Source organism: Bubalus kerabau, chromosome 15 (genome assembly GCF_029407905.1).
Source record: "Bubalus kerabau isolate K-KA32 ecotype Philippines breed swamp buffalo chromosome 15, PCC_UOA_SB_1v2, whole genome shotgun sequence".
In the NCBI taxonomy this organism is placed as follows: domain Eukaryota; kingdom Metazoa; phylum Chordata; class Mammalia; order Artiodactyla; family Bovidae; genus Bubalus; species Bubalus kerabau.
In genome coordinates this window covers 83,070,249-83,084,570 of record NC_073638.1, presented here as the reverse complement: position 1 = coordinate 83,084,570, position 14,322 = coordinate 83,070,249, and the positions used below count along the sequence as shown (strand labels likewise).

The window sequence follows — 14,322 nt, the reverse complement described above, 5'->3', positions numbered from 1 at the left end:
TATTTTTTTAATTGGAGGATAATTGCTTTACAATGTTGTGTTAGTTTCTGCTGTACATCAGCATGAACCAGCCACAGGCATACATACGTCCCTTCCCCCTTAAACCTCCCTCCCACCTCCCACCTCCCACCCCATCCCACCCTGCTAGGTTAACACAGAGAACCAGGATGTTTTCTCTGGCCATGATTGCAGCATCACAGCAAATCCTCAGGTTGGGGGTTCGGGGGGAGAACGCCTGCATGTACTTACAACTGCTAACAATCAGAGGAATAGATGACAGCCAAGGGATCTCAGCTAAAATGATGTCATACTGAGTCAGATGGGGATTTCAGAGACTAGCTCATAGGAATCATGAAGGAGTTATAGATACATGGAGCTCTTCAGGGATATTCCCCATGAGGGCATCTATAGCTCTCATCTCTTTCTTAGGGAAGAAAGAATTGAATTACCTGTGTGATCTAGCTGGATATGTTGATGGTTTACACATTATCGTATTGCTTGTTATTTCTTTTTCTTTCTCCATTTTCTAATTAAAATATATGTGCACTCAGTTGCTCAGTTATGTCCAGCTCTTTGCGATTCCATTCAATGTAGCCCCACAGGCTCCTCTGTCCATGGGATTTCCCAGGCAAGAATACTGGGGAGAGTTGCCAGTCCCTTCTCCAGGGGACCTTCCTGACCCAGGGATTGAACCCATTCTCTTGTGTCTTCTGCACTGGCAGGCGAATTCTTCACCACTAGCAACAACAAACACTTAATAGCCATAGTTTTTGTGGTGTGCTAAGTCAGTCATGCCCAACTCTTGGCCACCCCATTAACTGTAGCCTACCAGGCTCCTCTGTCTGTGGGATTCTCCAGGCAAGAATCCTGGAGTGGGTAACCATTCCCTTTTCCAGGGGATCTTCGCAACCCAGGGATAGAACCCAGGTCTCCTGCATTGCAGGCGGATTCTTTACCATCTGAGCCACCAGGGAAGCCCAAAACTCATAGCCTTTAGTGTGTGATTCTAATTGTTCAAATTAGAATCTCATAGATCAAATCTCATAGGTCAACTTCACCCACATGTTGAGACCCTACATGCCACCACCCTCATTTCCTAAACCAAGATGGAGACGGCTGTTTTATCATAATGAGAACACACAGTAAATCACTAGGATTGCAGTGCACATCCGTTTGTGGTTTTTTAAAAATGTATTCTCTCATTTAACTATTATAATAATCCAACTTTAGACGTCCTATTAAACTTTTCATTTTGTATATAGAGAAAGAAAGGCTCTAAGAAGTTATTTTATGGATAATGTCTCCCAAATAGTAAACGGTGGGGCTGCTTTTTTAATATATATGTACCTTTTTCCAGAGTCCAAGCTCTACCTTTGATTAAAAGCTTCACTCTGTCACGTGTAAAGGTCCACAAAACACTTAATTGTTTTCAGGATGGGGAACACATGTAAACCTGTGGCGGATTCATTTTGATATTTGGCAAATCTAATACAGTTATGTAAAGTTTAAAAATAAAATAAAATTAAAAAAAAAAAAAAAAAAAAAAAAAAAAAAACACTTAATTGTTTGTATGACTGTTAAGAGGATTACATAGTTTTTAACATCAACCCCATGGACTGTAGCCCTCCAGGCTCCTCTGTCCACAGGATTCTTCAGGCAAGAATATTGGAGTGGGTTGCCATTTCTGTCTCCAGGTGATCTTCCTGACCTAGGGATTGAACCCAGGCAGATGACACCACCCTTATGGCAGAAAGTGAAGAGGAACTCAAAAGCCTCTTCATGAAAGTGAAAGTGGAGAGTGAAAAAGTTGGCTTAAAGCTCAACATTCAGAAAACGAAGATCATGGCATCCAGTCCTACCACTTCATGGGAAATAGATGGGGAAACAGTGGAAACAGTGTCAGACTTTGTTTTTCTGGGCTCCAAAATCACTACAGATGGTGACTGCAGCCATGAAATTAAAAGACGCTTACTCCTTGGAAGGAAAGTTATGACCAATCTAGATAGCATATTCAAAAGGAGAGACATTACTTTGCCAACAAAGGTTCGTCTAGTCAAGGCTATGGTTTTTCCTGTGGTCATGTATAGACATGAGAGTTGGACTGTGAAGAAGGCTGAGCGCTGAAGAATTGATGCTTTTGAAGTGTGGTGTTGGAGAAGACTCTTGAGAGTCCCTTGGACTGCAAGGAGATCCAACCAGTCCATTCTGAAGGAGATCAGCCCTGGGATTTCTTTGGAAGGAATGATGCTAAAGCTGAAACTCCAGTACTTTGGCCACCTCATGCGAAGAGTTGACTCATTGGAAAAGACTCTGATGCTGGGAGGGATTGGGGGCAAGAGGAGAAGGGGACGACAGAGGATGAGATGGCTGGATGGCATCATTGACTCAATGGACGTGAGTCTGAGTGAACTCCAGGAGTTGGTGATGGACAGGGAGGCCTGGCGTGCTGATTCATGGGGTCGCAAAGAGTTGGACACGACTGAGTGACTGATCTGATCTGATCTCCTGCATTGTAGGCAGATTCTTTTCCGTCTGAGCCACTAGGGAAGACCAACATATTAAATGTAAATGTGTACTGAGGATGAGCACTATATAAATGTAAACCGTTAACAGATTCAAGTTATCGGACTTGGGAGACAAGTTTATGGTAAATATGTGATCTTAGACAGATTATAACCTCTTTCTGCACCTTAGTTTGCTCATCTGCACAAGTGGGAAGTTGTGCAATGCATGTACTCTGTATGCATCTTGCAGCTTCAACAGGATGTAACTATCAGTTCAGCTCAGTTCAGTCACTTTGTCGTGTCTGATTCTTTGCGACCACGGACTGCAGCAGCCCAGGCCTCTGTCTATCACCAACTCCCGGAGTTTACTCAAACTTACTCAAACATCTCCATGGAGTCAGTGATGTCAGCCAATCATCTCATTCTCTGTCATCTCCTTGTCCACCCAGCCTTCAATCTTGCCCAACATCAGGGTTTTTTCAAATGAGTCAGTTCTTCCCATTAGGTGGCCAAAGTATTGGAGTTTCAGCTTCAGCATCAGTCTTTCCAACGAATATTCAGGACTGATTTCCTTTAGGATTGACTTGTTGGATCTCCTTGCTGTCCAAGGGACTCTCAAGAGTCTTCTCCAACACCATGGTTCAAAAGCATCAATTCTTCAGCACTCAGCTTTCTTTATAATCCAACTCTCACATCCATACATGACTGCTGGAACCATAGCTTTGACTAGACAAACCTTTGTTGGCAAAGTAATGTCTCTACTTTTTAATATGCTGTCTATGTTGGTCATAACTTCTTCCAAAGAGCAAGTGTTTTTTTAATTTCATGGCCACAGCCACCATCTACAGTGACTTTGAAGCCCAAAAACGCAAAGTATGTAGCTGTAAGATAAATCAGTATGTAACTATAAGATATTTACTAGGTTTTTTGCTTCAAACCTATGCTCTAGATCAGAGAATTGTGAAGAATAATTTATTGCCATCATAAAGTGATAAAATAACAGGGTGTTTATATAATTCCAGTGCAAACTTTTTGCTATTTACCAGATGCTCTTTGCCTTCTCATTACTACAAAGAATTTAGAAAATTCCCATGAAGAATGGTACAGAGGTGATGATTTCACCTGGTGGATCTAACCAATGCTCCAGAACTTCAAATTTCTCTCTTTATTGTGTTCACCCTCATGTACCTCATCAGTGTTTTTGGAGACCTGGGGATGATCCCACTGATCCTGTTGGACTCCTGTCTCCACACCCCAATGTACTTTCTCATCATTAATCTGTCTTTGGTGGACTTTGGCTACTCCTCAGCTGTCACATTGAAAGCGATGGCTGGTTTCTTAGAGCAGACAAGGTCATCTCATACAATGCCTGTGCTACTCAGATATTCTTTTTTGCAGCCTTTGCCAGTGTGGAAAATTTCCTCTTAGCTGCAATGGCCTATGATCGCCACGTCGCAGTGTGTGAACCCCTACATTACACCATCACCATGAAGACAAGTGTGTGTGCCCATCTGGCCATAGGGTCCCACGTCTGTGGATTTGTGAATGCCTCCATCCATGTTGGGGGCACGTTCAGTCTTTCTCTGTGTAAGTCCAAGGTGGTCCATCACTTTTTCTGTGATATTCCAGCTGTCATGGCTCTCTCTTACTCTGATAAACATGTTAGAGAGGTGGTTCTCATTTTAATTTCAAGCTTTAATGTCTTTTTTGCTCTTCTGGTAATATTTATTTCCTACCTTCTCATATTTATCACTGTCTTGAAGATGCACTCGGCTAAGGGACACCAAAAAGCTTTGTCCACCTGCGCTAGTCACCTCTCGGCCATCAGCATCTTCTATGGGACAATCATCCTCATGTACTTACAACCCAGCTCCAATCACTCCATGGACACAGACAAAGTGGCCTCTGTGTTCTATGCTATGGTCATCCCCATGCTGAGCCCTATAGTCTACAGCCTGAGGAACAAAGAGGTGAAAAGCACATTCAAGAAGGTTTGGGGGAAGGCAAAATTCTCTCTAGGATTTGCATTTTAATGTATTATACAAAATAATGTAGTTTCATTTGTCTCAGGTCATTCTATTCTCTCTTTTTAGCCATACAATGCATTTAATATGTTGTTTAGGGATAATAAAATATGTCTGGAAATGTAATACTTGAAATAGTATAGCTCAGGGAAAGAATAAGATGTTTGGGTCTTGCTTCTCAAAAACCTTAGTCATGGATTTGATTTATTCACTTGTTACACAGGCTTTTTCTCTACCACATGTCAGTGCAAATGTACATGTAAATCAGTGAGACAAGCAAGGCTATGATGAGAAACACATGCATGTGCTCTATGTGGGCATGAGGCATGCGGTCATTTACACATGACAGTGGTGTAAATGTCAGTGATAAAGTGTTAGTAGTTTTTAATAAAATAAGTTAGGATAACTTTTGGGTATTAGAATGTAACTTTATGTTTAATTTATTTAGCTGAATATCTCTTCTAAGTATCTTAATTAGAGAAATATTTTGTAACTCTAAATGAAAGTATGTGCCTTATTGGCATACATTATTGCTGCTGCTGCTGCTAAGTCCCTTCAGTCATGTCTGACTCTGTGCGACCCCATAGACAGAGCCCACCAGGCTCCTCCGTCCCTGGGATTCTCCAGGCAAGAATACTGGAGTGGGTTGCCATTTCCTTCTCCAAGACATGCATGCATGCTAAGTTGCTTCAGTCGCGTCCAACTCTGTGTGACCCTATGGACAGCAGCCCACCAGGCTCCTCTGTCAACAGGATTCTCTAGGTAAGAATACTGGTGTGGGTTGCCATTTCCTTCTCCAACACATTATTGAAAGACACATAAATATCACATTTAAATGGAGCTATATTTCTGTCTTGACTGAGTCATTTTGAAGAACCAAAAACCAAACATTTGCTTTTATGAAAGGATGAAAACACTAGAAGAAAAATGGAGGAAAATAAAAGCATGTTCAGTTCTTCACAGATGACCACACATTTTCACAATGTTTTAAAATGCCCTGAGAGTTGTTGTTCAGTAGCAAAGACATGTCTGACTCTTTGTGATCCCATGGACTGTAGCATGCCAGGTAGCCTACTAGGCTCCTCTGCCCATGGGATTTCCCAGGCAAAAATACTGGAGTGGGTTGTCACTTCCTTGTCCAGGGGATCTTTACAACCCAGGGATCAAGCCTATGTCTCCTGCATTGGCAGGTGGGTTCTTTACCACTGAGCCACCAGCGAAGCTCAGTCAGTACGTTTTTCTGCCTACAAATGCTGTGAAATGGTTTATGTTCATACTTTGGCTGAATTAGGTCATCTCTTGTCACTCCCAATGTCTGCTTCCCCACTCCATTCATTCTGTGATCCTCTTGCTGTTTCCTGACAAGTCTACACATGCTTCCATTTCATTGCTTTTGTACCTGGGGTTCCTTCTGAATGGAATCTCCGCTTACTTCACTCAGGGTGTCTTTAAGTGTTATCTTAACATGGACAGCTTCCCTGATCATTGTTAAAAATAGTCACTCTCTCCTCCCCCACACACACATACTCCTCATCCTGTTGAAGGAGGAAACAGAGAACAGGCTGTATCTTGAAAGCAGGACTCCATCTTGGGTTGGACTGTGGACTTTGAGCTCTATGCCCAGTATCTATGGAAATGACATATCAACTGGAAAACCAGGCCCCCGAAGGAAGAGCCCCAGGGCTCGTACCTAGACTCTCCCTGGCCTAAAAGAATACCCTAATTATTTGTGTAACAGAATACAATCATACATTCTATTATGCATATTAGGAGTATGACCACAGGCCTATTGATAATTGTCCACTGTTGACTACCTAGGCTTAAGGCATATGAATCACGGGTTAACTTTGATTGTCAGGGAATTTGGGGAGGTGGGTTTGGGCACGTATAGGTAGGGTATATAAGGTTTTCACAAAAAGTGGTCGGGTCCTTGGCTAAGAGGAGACTGCCTTGGGCCCGCTGGTGTAATAAACTGCACTCCACTATCTGCATTGTCCTTCTGAGTGAGTTTGTTTCCGAGAACGCGTGGCTACAACAATGCCTTGTACAATGGCAAGTAAGCACCAAATGAATTCTATTTGGTAAATCATAAAAATACATTAATAAGATTATATAAAAGTTTACTCAGTTAATTTGGAAAATTACTTCATACATACTGATTATACTTCTAACTGAAATGCTTCATAATATTCATATAAAAATACCTGTCAGTAATAAACATAACATACATTCTATATCATTATGCATTTAATTTGATCCTCAGGGAAGTCGATTCTATACTAAAATTTCAAAGGGAACATGTACCAGTGGCTCCTTTTTCTGTCTCTATCTGATTGTAGACTTCACCATCTCAGCATTGGTAAGATCCTACTGGAACGTATGAAGACGATCATGCTGCTACGTGTAGGCAGTGAAGTATATCATAAGATTCACATCTGTTTTTATGATGATGTTTTGCTGTTGAAACTTAATTTTTTAATGTTAGAGCTAATTTTGAGTTATAGCCAGTTTTCAAAGATCATGTAGATGTTCCCATGTGAACCTGTATAGTCTGGGAACTGTGCAGCTGTGGTTATGTTAAGGGTTTAAGACTGAACAACTGTCCTGGATTATACATGTGGGCCCTAAAGGAAATCACCTGTATCCCTGTTAGAAGAAGTCAGAGAGAGATTGGCTCACAGAGAAGGGGAAGGCGGTGTAGCTATGGAGATGGAGATCGGAGTGGTGCAATTACCAGAAGTGGAACAAGCAATAATGGATCTGATCCTATAGCCTCCAAAGGGATCACCACTAATTTGGCACAGTGAAACTGACTTTGGATGCCCAGCTTTTGGAACTGTGAGAGAATAACTTTCTGTTCTTTTAAGCCGCCAAGTTTTTAAGTATTGATTCTGGTTTGGGGGAAGAGAAAAAACAAGAGCATTATGCCTAGAGCGTTCTATAGTGCCACGAAGTAAAGAAATGCTCAAAGAACAGAAGGCTCGTGCTATGTCAGGGAGACAAAGGATCTAACTGAAAAAGTTTCACATGGTGAAAACGGGAATAATTAAAGCAAAAAAATAACCTGGGATTGGATTACAACCCAAGGCGTAAATGTATGAGAACACACTAAAAAAATACATGACTAAGTAATAAATCAGGAAGAACAGACAAATTTCACTAACAGAACTCTTGTTAGAACATTGCCCCCTCTAGGAGGTGGAGCTTAGTTCCACAACACCTGCAGTTCAGTAAGCTCGACTTAGTGACTTATTTCAAAGAGTATAATATAGTCACAACCTGAAAGTAAAGAGCTATTTTATTTGGTGGGAATGTTTAGGACTCTGAGCCAGGGAGACAGCATCTCAGTAGCTCGGAGAAAACTGCTCCAAGGAGGCAGGAGAGGAAGTCAGGCTATATACAAGTTTGCAACAAAGGGAGCAGGCAGCCTGAACATCAAATATCAGGTATCAAGTTAAGGAATTTAGCATTCTGTGCACAGGAAGATGCAAGCCTCTGGGCTCCGTGAATTCTTTCCTTTCATATGCACCTCCGCTCTCCGGGGCCACTCCTGTTTCCTGGCTCCCCCTAACGGGTGGTGGATGTGCAGATGGCTGCTTCTTGCCTTCCCCAGGTCCTCAGCAATCACCCTGGCGGGTGGAGGCGTCTGGGGGATCCCAGCTTGGGGAGCCCTCATTCATATTTGGAGGCCAGAAATCGCTGATGGCTGTGACATTTCTTGCCTATTGATATGGCAGGAGATATTTTCATTTCACCATAAAAAGTGAAAAAGCTAACATTGCAACAGAAACCGCCACCATTCTACTACCTGTTTCTTTGTGTTTAGTTTTCTTAGATCCACACATAAGTGAGATCGGGCAGCCATGTTCTTTCTAGTTCTGACGTATTTCACTTAGTATAATGTCCTCCAGGTTTATTTATGCTGTTGCAAAAGGCAATATCTCCTTTTTTAAGGCTGGATATTACTCCATTGCATGTATATATGCCACAATTTCTTTTTATATATATATATTTTTTGCTTTATTTTTTATTTTTTAATTTTACAATATTGTATTGGTTTTGCCATATATCAACATGAATCCGCCACAGGTATACACGTGTTCCCCATCCTGAACCCTCCTCCCTCCTCCCTCCCCTTACCATCCCTCTGGGTCATCCCACAATTTCTTTATCCATGTATCCTTCAGAGACACTTAGATTGTTTCCTTAGCTTGGCTATTGTGAATAATGGTGTGAAATACACACATAGAAAACCAAGTAACTATGTGAAAAAATGTTTATGTTGATCACATTGACAGCAACAATCATTTCACTGTGTACCTGTCCATCGAAACATCATGTTGCTCTCAAATACATGCAACAGTTATTTTTTACATTTTAGTAAATAAGTAATACAGGATATGGAGAAAACTGGGTACGGGTTTATTAGTTTCATATGGCTTCTATTGCAGATTACATATTTTTATTGTCTATTTTCCTTATCACTACTCGAATCTGTACTATTTCCTGCTTTCTTTAAATTTTGATTTTAGTGAGCACTTCTTTTCCCTTCAGATCTTTACTCATTCCTGAAATAAACACTCACAGCTGTAAGGATCTCTATGAACACTGTTTTTGTTAACTATTCAATATTTGATATGTAGTGTTTTCATTTTTATTTGTCTTAATCTATTTTTTATTTCTCTTTATTTGTAATCCCTAAGCACTAGAACCAATGTAATGTCTCTGGCACTAGTGGTAAAGAACCCGACTGCCAACGCAAGAGTTGCAAGAATTTGACCCCGGGGTTGGAAACATCCCCTGGAATAGGAAATAGTAATCCACTCCAGTATTCTTGCCTGGAAAATTCCATGGACAGAGGAGCCTGGCAAGCTACAATCTGTAGGGTTGCAAAAAGTCAGACACGAGTGAAGCAACTTAGCATGCATGCATGCAACGAGGAGCTGATGAAAATGGAATACTATTCAAAAAATTCCACTGATAGTCAAGTTAACAGCATTGATGGATGTTAACTGCGTTATAGTAAGTGAAAGAAACAAGACTTAAAGACCAAATATGCTAGAATTCTAGTTAAGGATATTCTTGCAAAGGCAAAGTTTGTACACAAGGCATTTGTGAGGTTTCTAGGGGCCACAGGTAGGAGAAGGAGTGGATCAGAAAGAACCACAGGTTTTGTCTACATGATAGAACGGTTTTATATCTTGATTGCAGTAACACATAACCATATACATTAGGCCAAATTTTAAAAACTATATACAAAAACTGTAGATTTTAATATTTGTGAATTATGTATTTAGAAAAACTCAAGAGGAAAGAACAAGTAATACCAAAATATGCATGTACACTCATATGCAATAAGGTCCTCACAGGGTATTCAATTGCTTCTTCCCTGGGAAGGTGGGGTGAGGAGCTGTAGATGGTCCCATGGGGGCATCCCCGAGAGCTCCATGTCTCTATAATTCACTCCTGGTTCCCTTGCACCCGCCTTTGAAATACCAACACTCCACACGACATCGTTTTAGAGGGGCCTGACTGCATGCCAAGCTCCTTGGTCATCATATACTCACCCGCATGTTAATCATCGTCATTGCACACAGGTCTCCCTACTACCTGACGAATTGCTATGAGCCTACAACCATGGCCAAGAAAACCACCTCTATGTAAAAATTATGACAACCTTCTCTTATTTGCTATTTACAGCGACTAAATCTGTAAATTATGTAAGAGAAGTTATTTTATTATGTTTATCCTACAAATAAGGAGAGGCTAAGTGACTCCTTTCAAGGCACAATAAGAATTGATCATGGATTTGAAATTTGAACCCAGGCTCCTCCGTCTTTGTTAGTCTTTTTCCTCCATGTTTCTCTGCTTTAGAGAATTCGGAACCTTTTGACCACTACCCTCTTTCATTACTGATTAACTATTTTATGGCTGAAATTCTCACTTCACACTCACTATTCAAAATTGATTGTCTCTTCTTGTCAAGGATCAAGGTAAGCTATTGTATTCCATGTAAATCAACATGTGTGTGCTCAGTCTCTCAGTCATGTTTGACGCTTTGCAACGCCATGGACTATAACCTGCCAGGCTCCTTTGTCCAAGGAATTTTTCAAGCTAGAATACTGAAGTGGTTGCCATCTCCTTTTCCAAGGGATGTTCCTAACCCAGGGATTTTTACTAAAAAGTACAATCCATGTAAAAGCCTTGGGGAGACTATGCATATGATGAATTATTAGAGCACAGGAGAAGATGCTTTGATTATTTTTATAGTAGTAAGTAGAACCTGGAGTATAAATGTCAAAACTTTGGTTAGTAAGGGATTTGGAGATAATTATGAATCCTGCTGCTTCCTGAATAAGTGAAATTGAAAGTCAATCAGTTGTGTCCAACTCTTTGTGACCCTATGGACTATACATCCCATGGAATTCTCCAGGCCAGAATACTGGAGTGGGTAGCCTGTCCCTTCTCCAGGGGATTTTCCCAACCCAGGAATTAAACAGGGGTCTCCTGCATTGCAAGTGTATTCTTTACCAACTGAGCTACCACGGAAGCCCTGAATAAAGAGAAGTTAAAAAAATAAGATAAATGATACTTTGATTGTGTAGGTGTTAATTTCAGCTGGTCTCCCATTGGAGGTTTAAAACAAAAGCATCCCTAGCAAGATCAAACTTTACCCCATAACCTCATCCTTATTATTACAGGCACCTTTAAATATGCTGACAATGGAGTATATAAACGCACACATATTTTTATTATATTGAAACTGGATTTCAATCTTGAATCCTGAAATTTCTTCATACAATGAAATTGTAGAATATCACATAATCTCAAATCTCTAATTCTTACAATGGTAAAATAAACATAATAACACTACCTAGTGTACACACACATATATATATACACACACATACATATACACACACATTCACACACTTGTGTGCATGCTAAATTGCTTCAGTTATGTTCGACTCTTTGCAAGCCTACAGACTGTAGCCCGCCAGGCAAGAACACTGGAATGGGTTGCCATTTCCTACTCCAGGGGATCTTCCCGACCTAGGGATCAAAGCCACATCTCTTATGTGTCCTGCATGGGTAGGCGGGTTCTTTACCACTAGTGGCCACATGCACAAACTTAAATGTAAAGCTCTTAGCATTAAATCAAGATAATTTTGAAGTACAAATTATTAATGACATAATGCACAAGGTAATTAGGCACTCCCATTTCATTACAATTTATTATTTTGGGGGTCACTTTTCCCTTTATTTCTTGTTGCTCCAAGACATCTAATGGTTCCCAAATAGCACTAATGGAAAACAGCACGGAAGTGACTGGGTTCATCCTCCTTGGACTATCCAGTGCCCCCGAGCTGCGGAGCCTCCTCTGTATCATGCTCACTCTCATTTACCTCGTTACTCTGGTCGGAAACCTGGGAATGATCACACTGATTCTCCTGGACTCTCATCTGCACACTCCTATGTACTTTTTCCTCAGTAACCTGTCTCTGGTGGACTTTGGCTACTCCTCGGCTGTCACTCCAAAAGCTGTGGCTGGGTTACTTATAGGAGACAAGTTCATCTCCTACAGTGCATGTGCTGCTCAGATGTTCTTCTTCGTAGCCTTTGCTACTGTGGAAAATTACCTTTTGGCCTCAATGGCCTATGATCGCTATGCAGCCGTGTGCAGACCTCTGCATTATACCACAACTATGACGACAAGTGTTTGTGCACATCTTGCCATAGGCTCCTACATCTCTGGGTTTCTAAATGCCTGCTTCCATGTTGGAGACATATTCAGTCTTACTTTCTGTAAGTCCAACACGGTCCATCATTTCTTCTGTGATGTTCCAGCTGTCCTGGCTCTCTCTTGCTCTGAAAAACACATTAGTGAAGTGGTTCTTGTTTTTATGTCGAGCTTTAATGTCTCGTTTGCTCTTCTGGTTATACTGATTTCCTACCTGTTCATATTTGTAAACATCTTGAAGATGCACTCAGCTCAGGGTCACCAAAAGGCTTTGTCCACTTGCACTTCCCACTTCACTGCCGTCTCCATCTTCTATGGGACTGTTATCTTCATGTACTTACAGCCCAGCTCCAGGCACTCCATGGACACAGACAAAGTGGCATCTGTGTTTTATGCCATGGTCATCCCCATGCTGAACCCTGTGGTCTACAGCCTGAGGAACAAGGAGGTCAAGAGTGCATTCAAGAAGGTAGTTGAGAAGACAGATTTATCTATAGGGCTGGGACTTTAAACACTGTAGTATGCACAGTAACCTCACTTAACTCCTCTCAGACTTTCCCCATGTAACTTGTTGCTTTTCAAGTCTGGACGTGAAAAAATTTACATTTTTGAGGTGACATCTTTATCTTTAAAAATCTGTCATCCAGTTAAAAATAAAACATTTAAAAATCTAAAACCTGAATGAGAATGGCTAATGGGAAGCTTTAGAAATGTTAAGACCTACTTGTCAAAACTTACTGATGCTATTTGATTTATTCACTGTTTCACTTACATTTGGTTCACTACCTGTCAGTGCAAACATAAATGCTAAAACAGGAGTACAGTCAAGCCCGTAAACAAAGGTGCAGGCATGTGTCTCATGCAGGCACATACACGCTGGAAAGAGAGATTTGTCACAGGTAAATGAAATGTGGTTGGAATAAGAAGAACAAAATAATGCCATTTGCAGCAACACAGATGGACCTAGAGATTGTCATACTGAGTGAAGTAAGTCAGACAAAGAAAGACAGATATGTGATATCACTTGTATGTGGAATTGGAAAAAAAATGGTAAAATGGACTTATTTACAAAAAAGAAACAGGTTCTCAGACTTTAAAAGCAAACTCTTGGTTACTAGGAGGAAATGGGGAAGAAAGGGATAAATTGGTCAATTGGAACTGACATATACACACTACTATATGTAAAATAGATAGCTAATAAGAACTTACTGTATAGCACAAGGAACTCTACTTAATATTCTGTAATGACCTATATAGGAAAAGAATCTATAAAAAGTGGACATATGTATATGCATAACTGATTCACTTTTCTGTATAACAGAAACTAATAAAATATTGTAAATCAACCATACTCCAGTAAAACTTCTTTTAAATGAAAAAATGGACTGTGGCTAGTTTTTAATAAAAGTAGTTTTAGCAGATTTGACATTAAATATAAAATTATGTCTATTTGTAGTTATTTCTTTTGTTGAATAACTGTTCTGTGATTCTGAATAGGAGAAAAATCATTATTTTAAATGAAATTATGTACTCTTTTGGCACATTTTATTAAACGATATATAAATATCTTGAATTAATATTTCTTCTTGACTGAATCACAACACATTCACACTACAATTTTCAATAAGATAAAATAATCAACCCAAATCCATAGCTCACCCTAATGGTATTCTACATGCTAATGGTTTGGACAAATGTATAATGAACTGAATGCATCATTATAATACCATGAAGAGTATTTTCATTTTCCTAAAACTCCTCTTTTTAAATTTTTATTTTTATTTTATATTGGAATGTGAAGCTCGTGATAAAGAATCTGCCTGCCAATGCAGGAGGTTCAGGAGACATGGGATCGATCCAAGGAAGATCCCCTGGAGGAGGAAATGACAACCTATTCCAATATTCTTGCCTGGAAAATTCCATGGACAGAGAAGCCTGGCGGGCTACAGTCCATGGATGTCCAAAGAGTTGAATACAACTGAATGACTAAACACACACAAAGTTGATTTACAATATTGTGTTAGTTTTGGTGTACAGAAAAGCAATTCAGTGT

General features: G+C 40.3%; 1 protein-coding gene and 1 pseudogene across 1 annotated transcript; both read left to right on the top strand.

Moving 5' to 3' along the window:
* The first annotated feature begins 3,595 nt into the window (after positions 1-3,595).
* LOC129628594 (olfactory receptor 5B2-like) lies at positions 3,596-4,537 on the top strand (annotated as a pseudogene).
* A 7,295-nt stretch (positions 4,538-11,832) lies between these two features.
* Positions 11,833-12,780, top strand: LOC129628593 (olfactory receptor 5B2-like). The gene has a single exon (XM_055548045.1). It carries the CDS (start codon positions 11,836-11,838, stop codon positions 12,778-12,780), a length of 945 nt encoding a protein of 314 aa, XP_055404020.1. The 5' UTR covers positions 11,833-11,835.
* Positions 12,781-14,322: the final 1,542 nt, after the last annotated feature.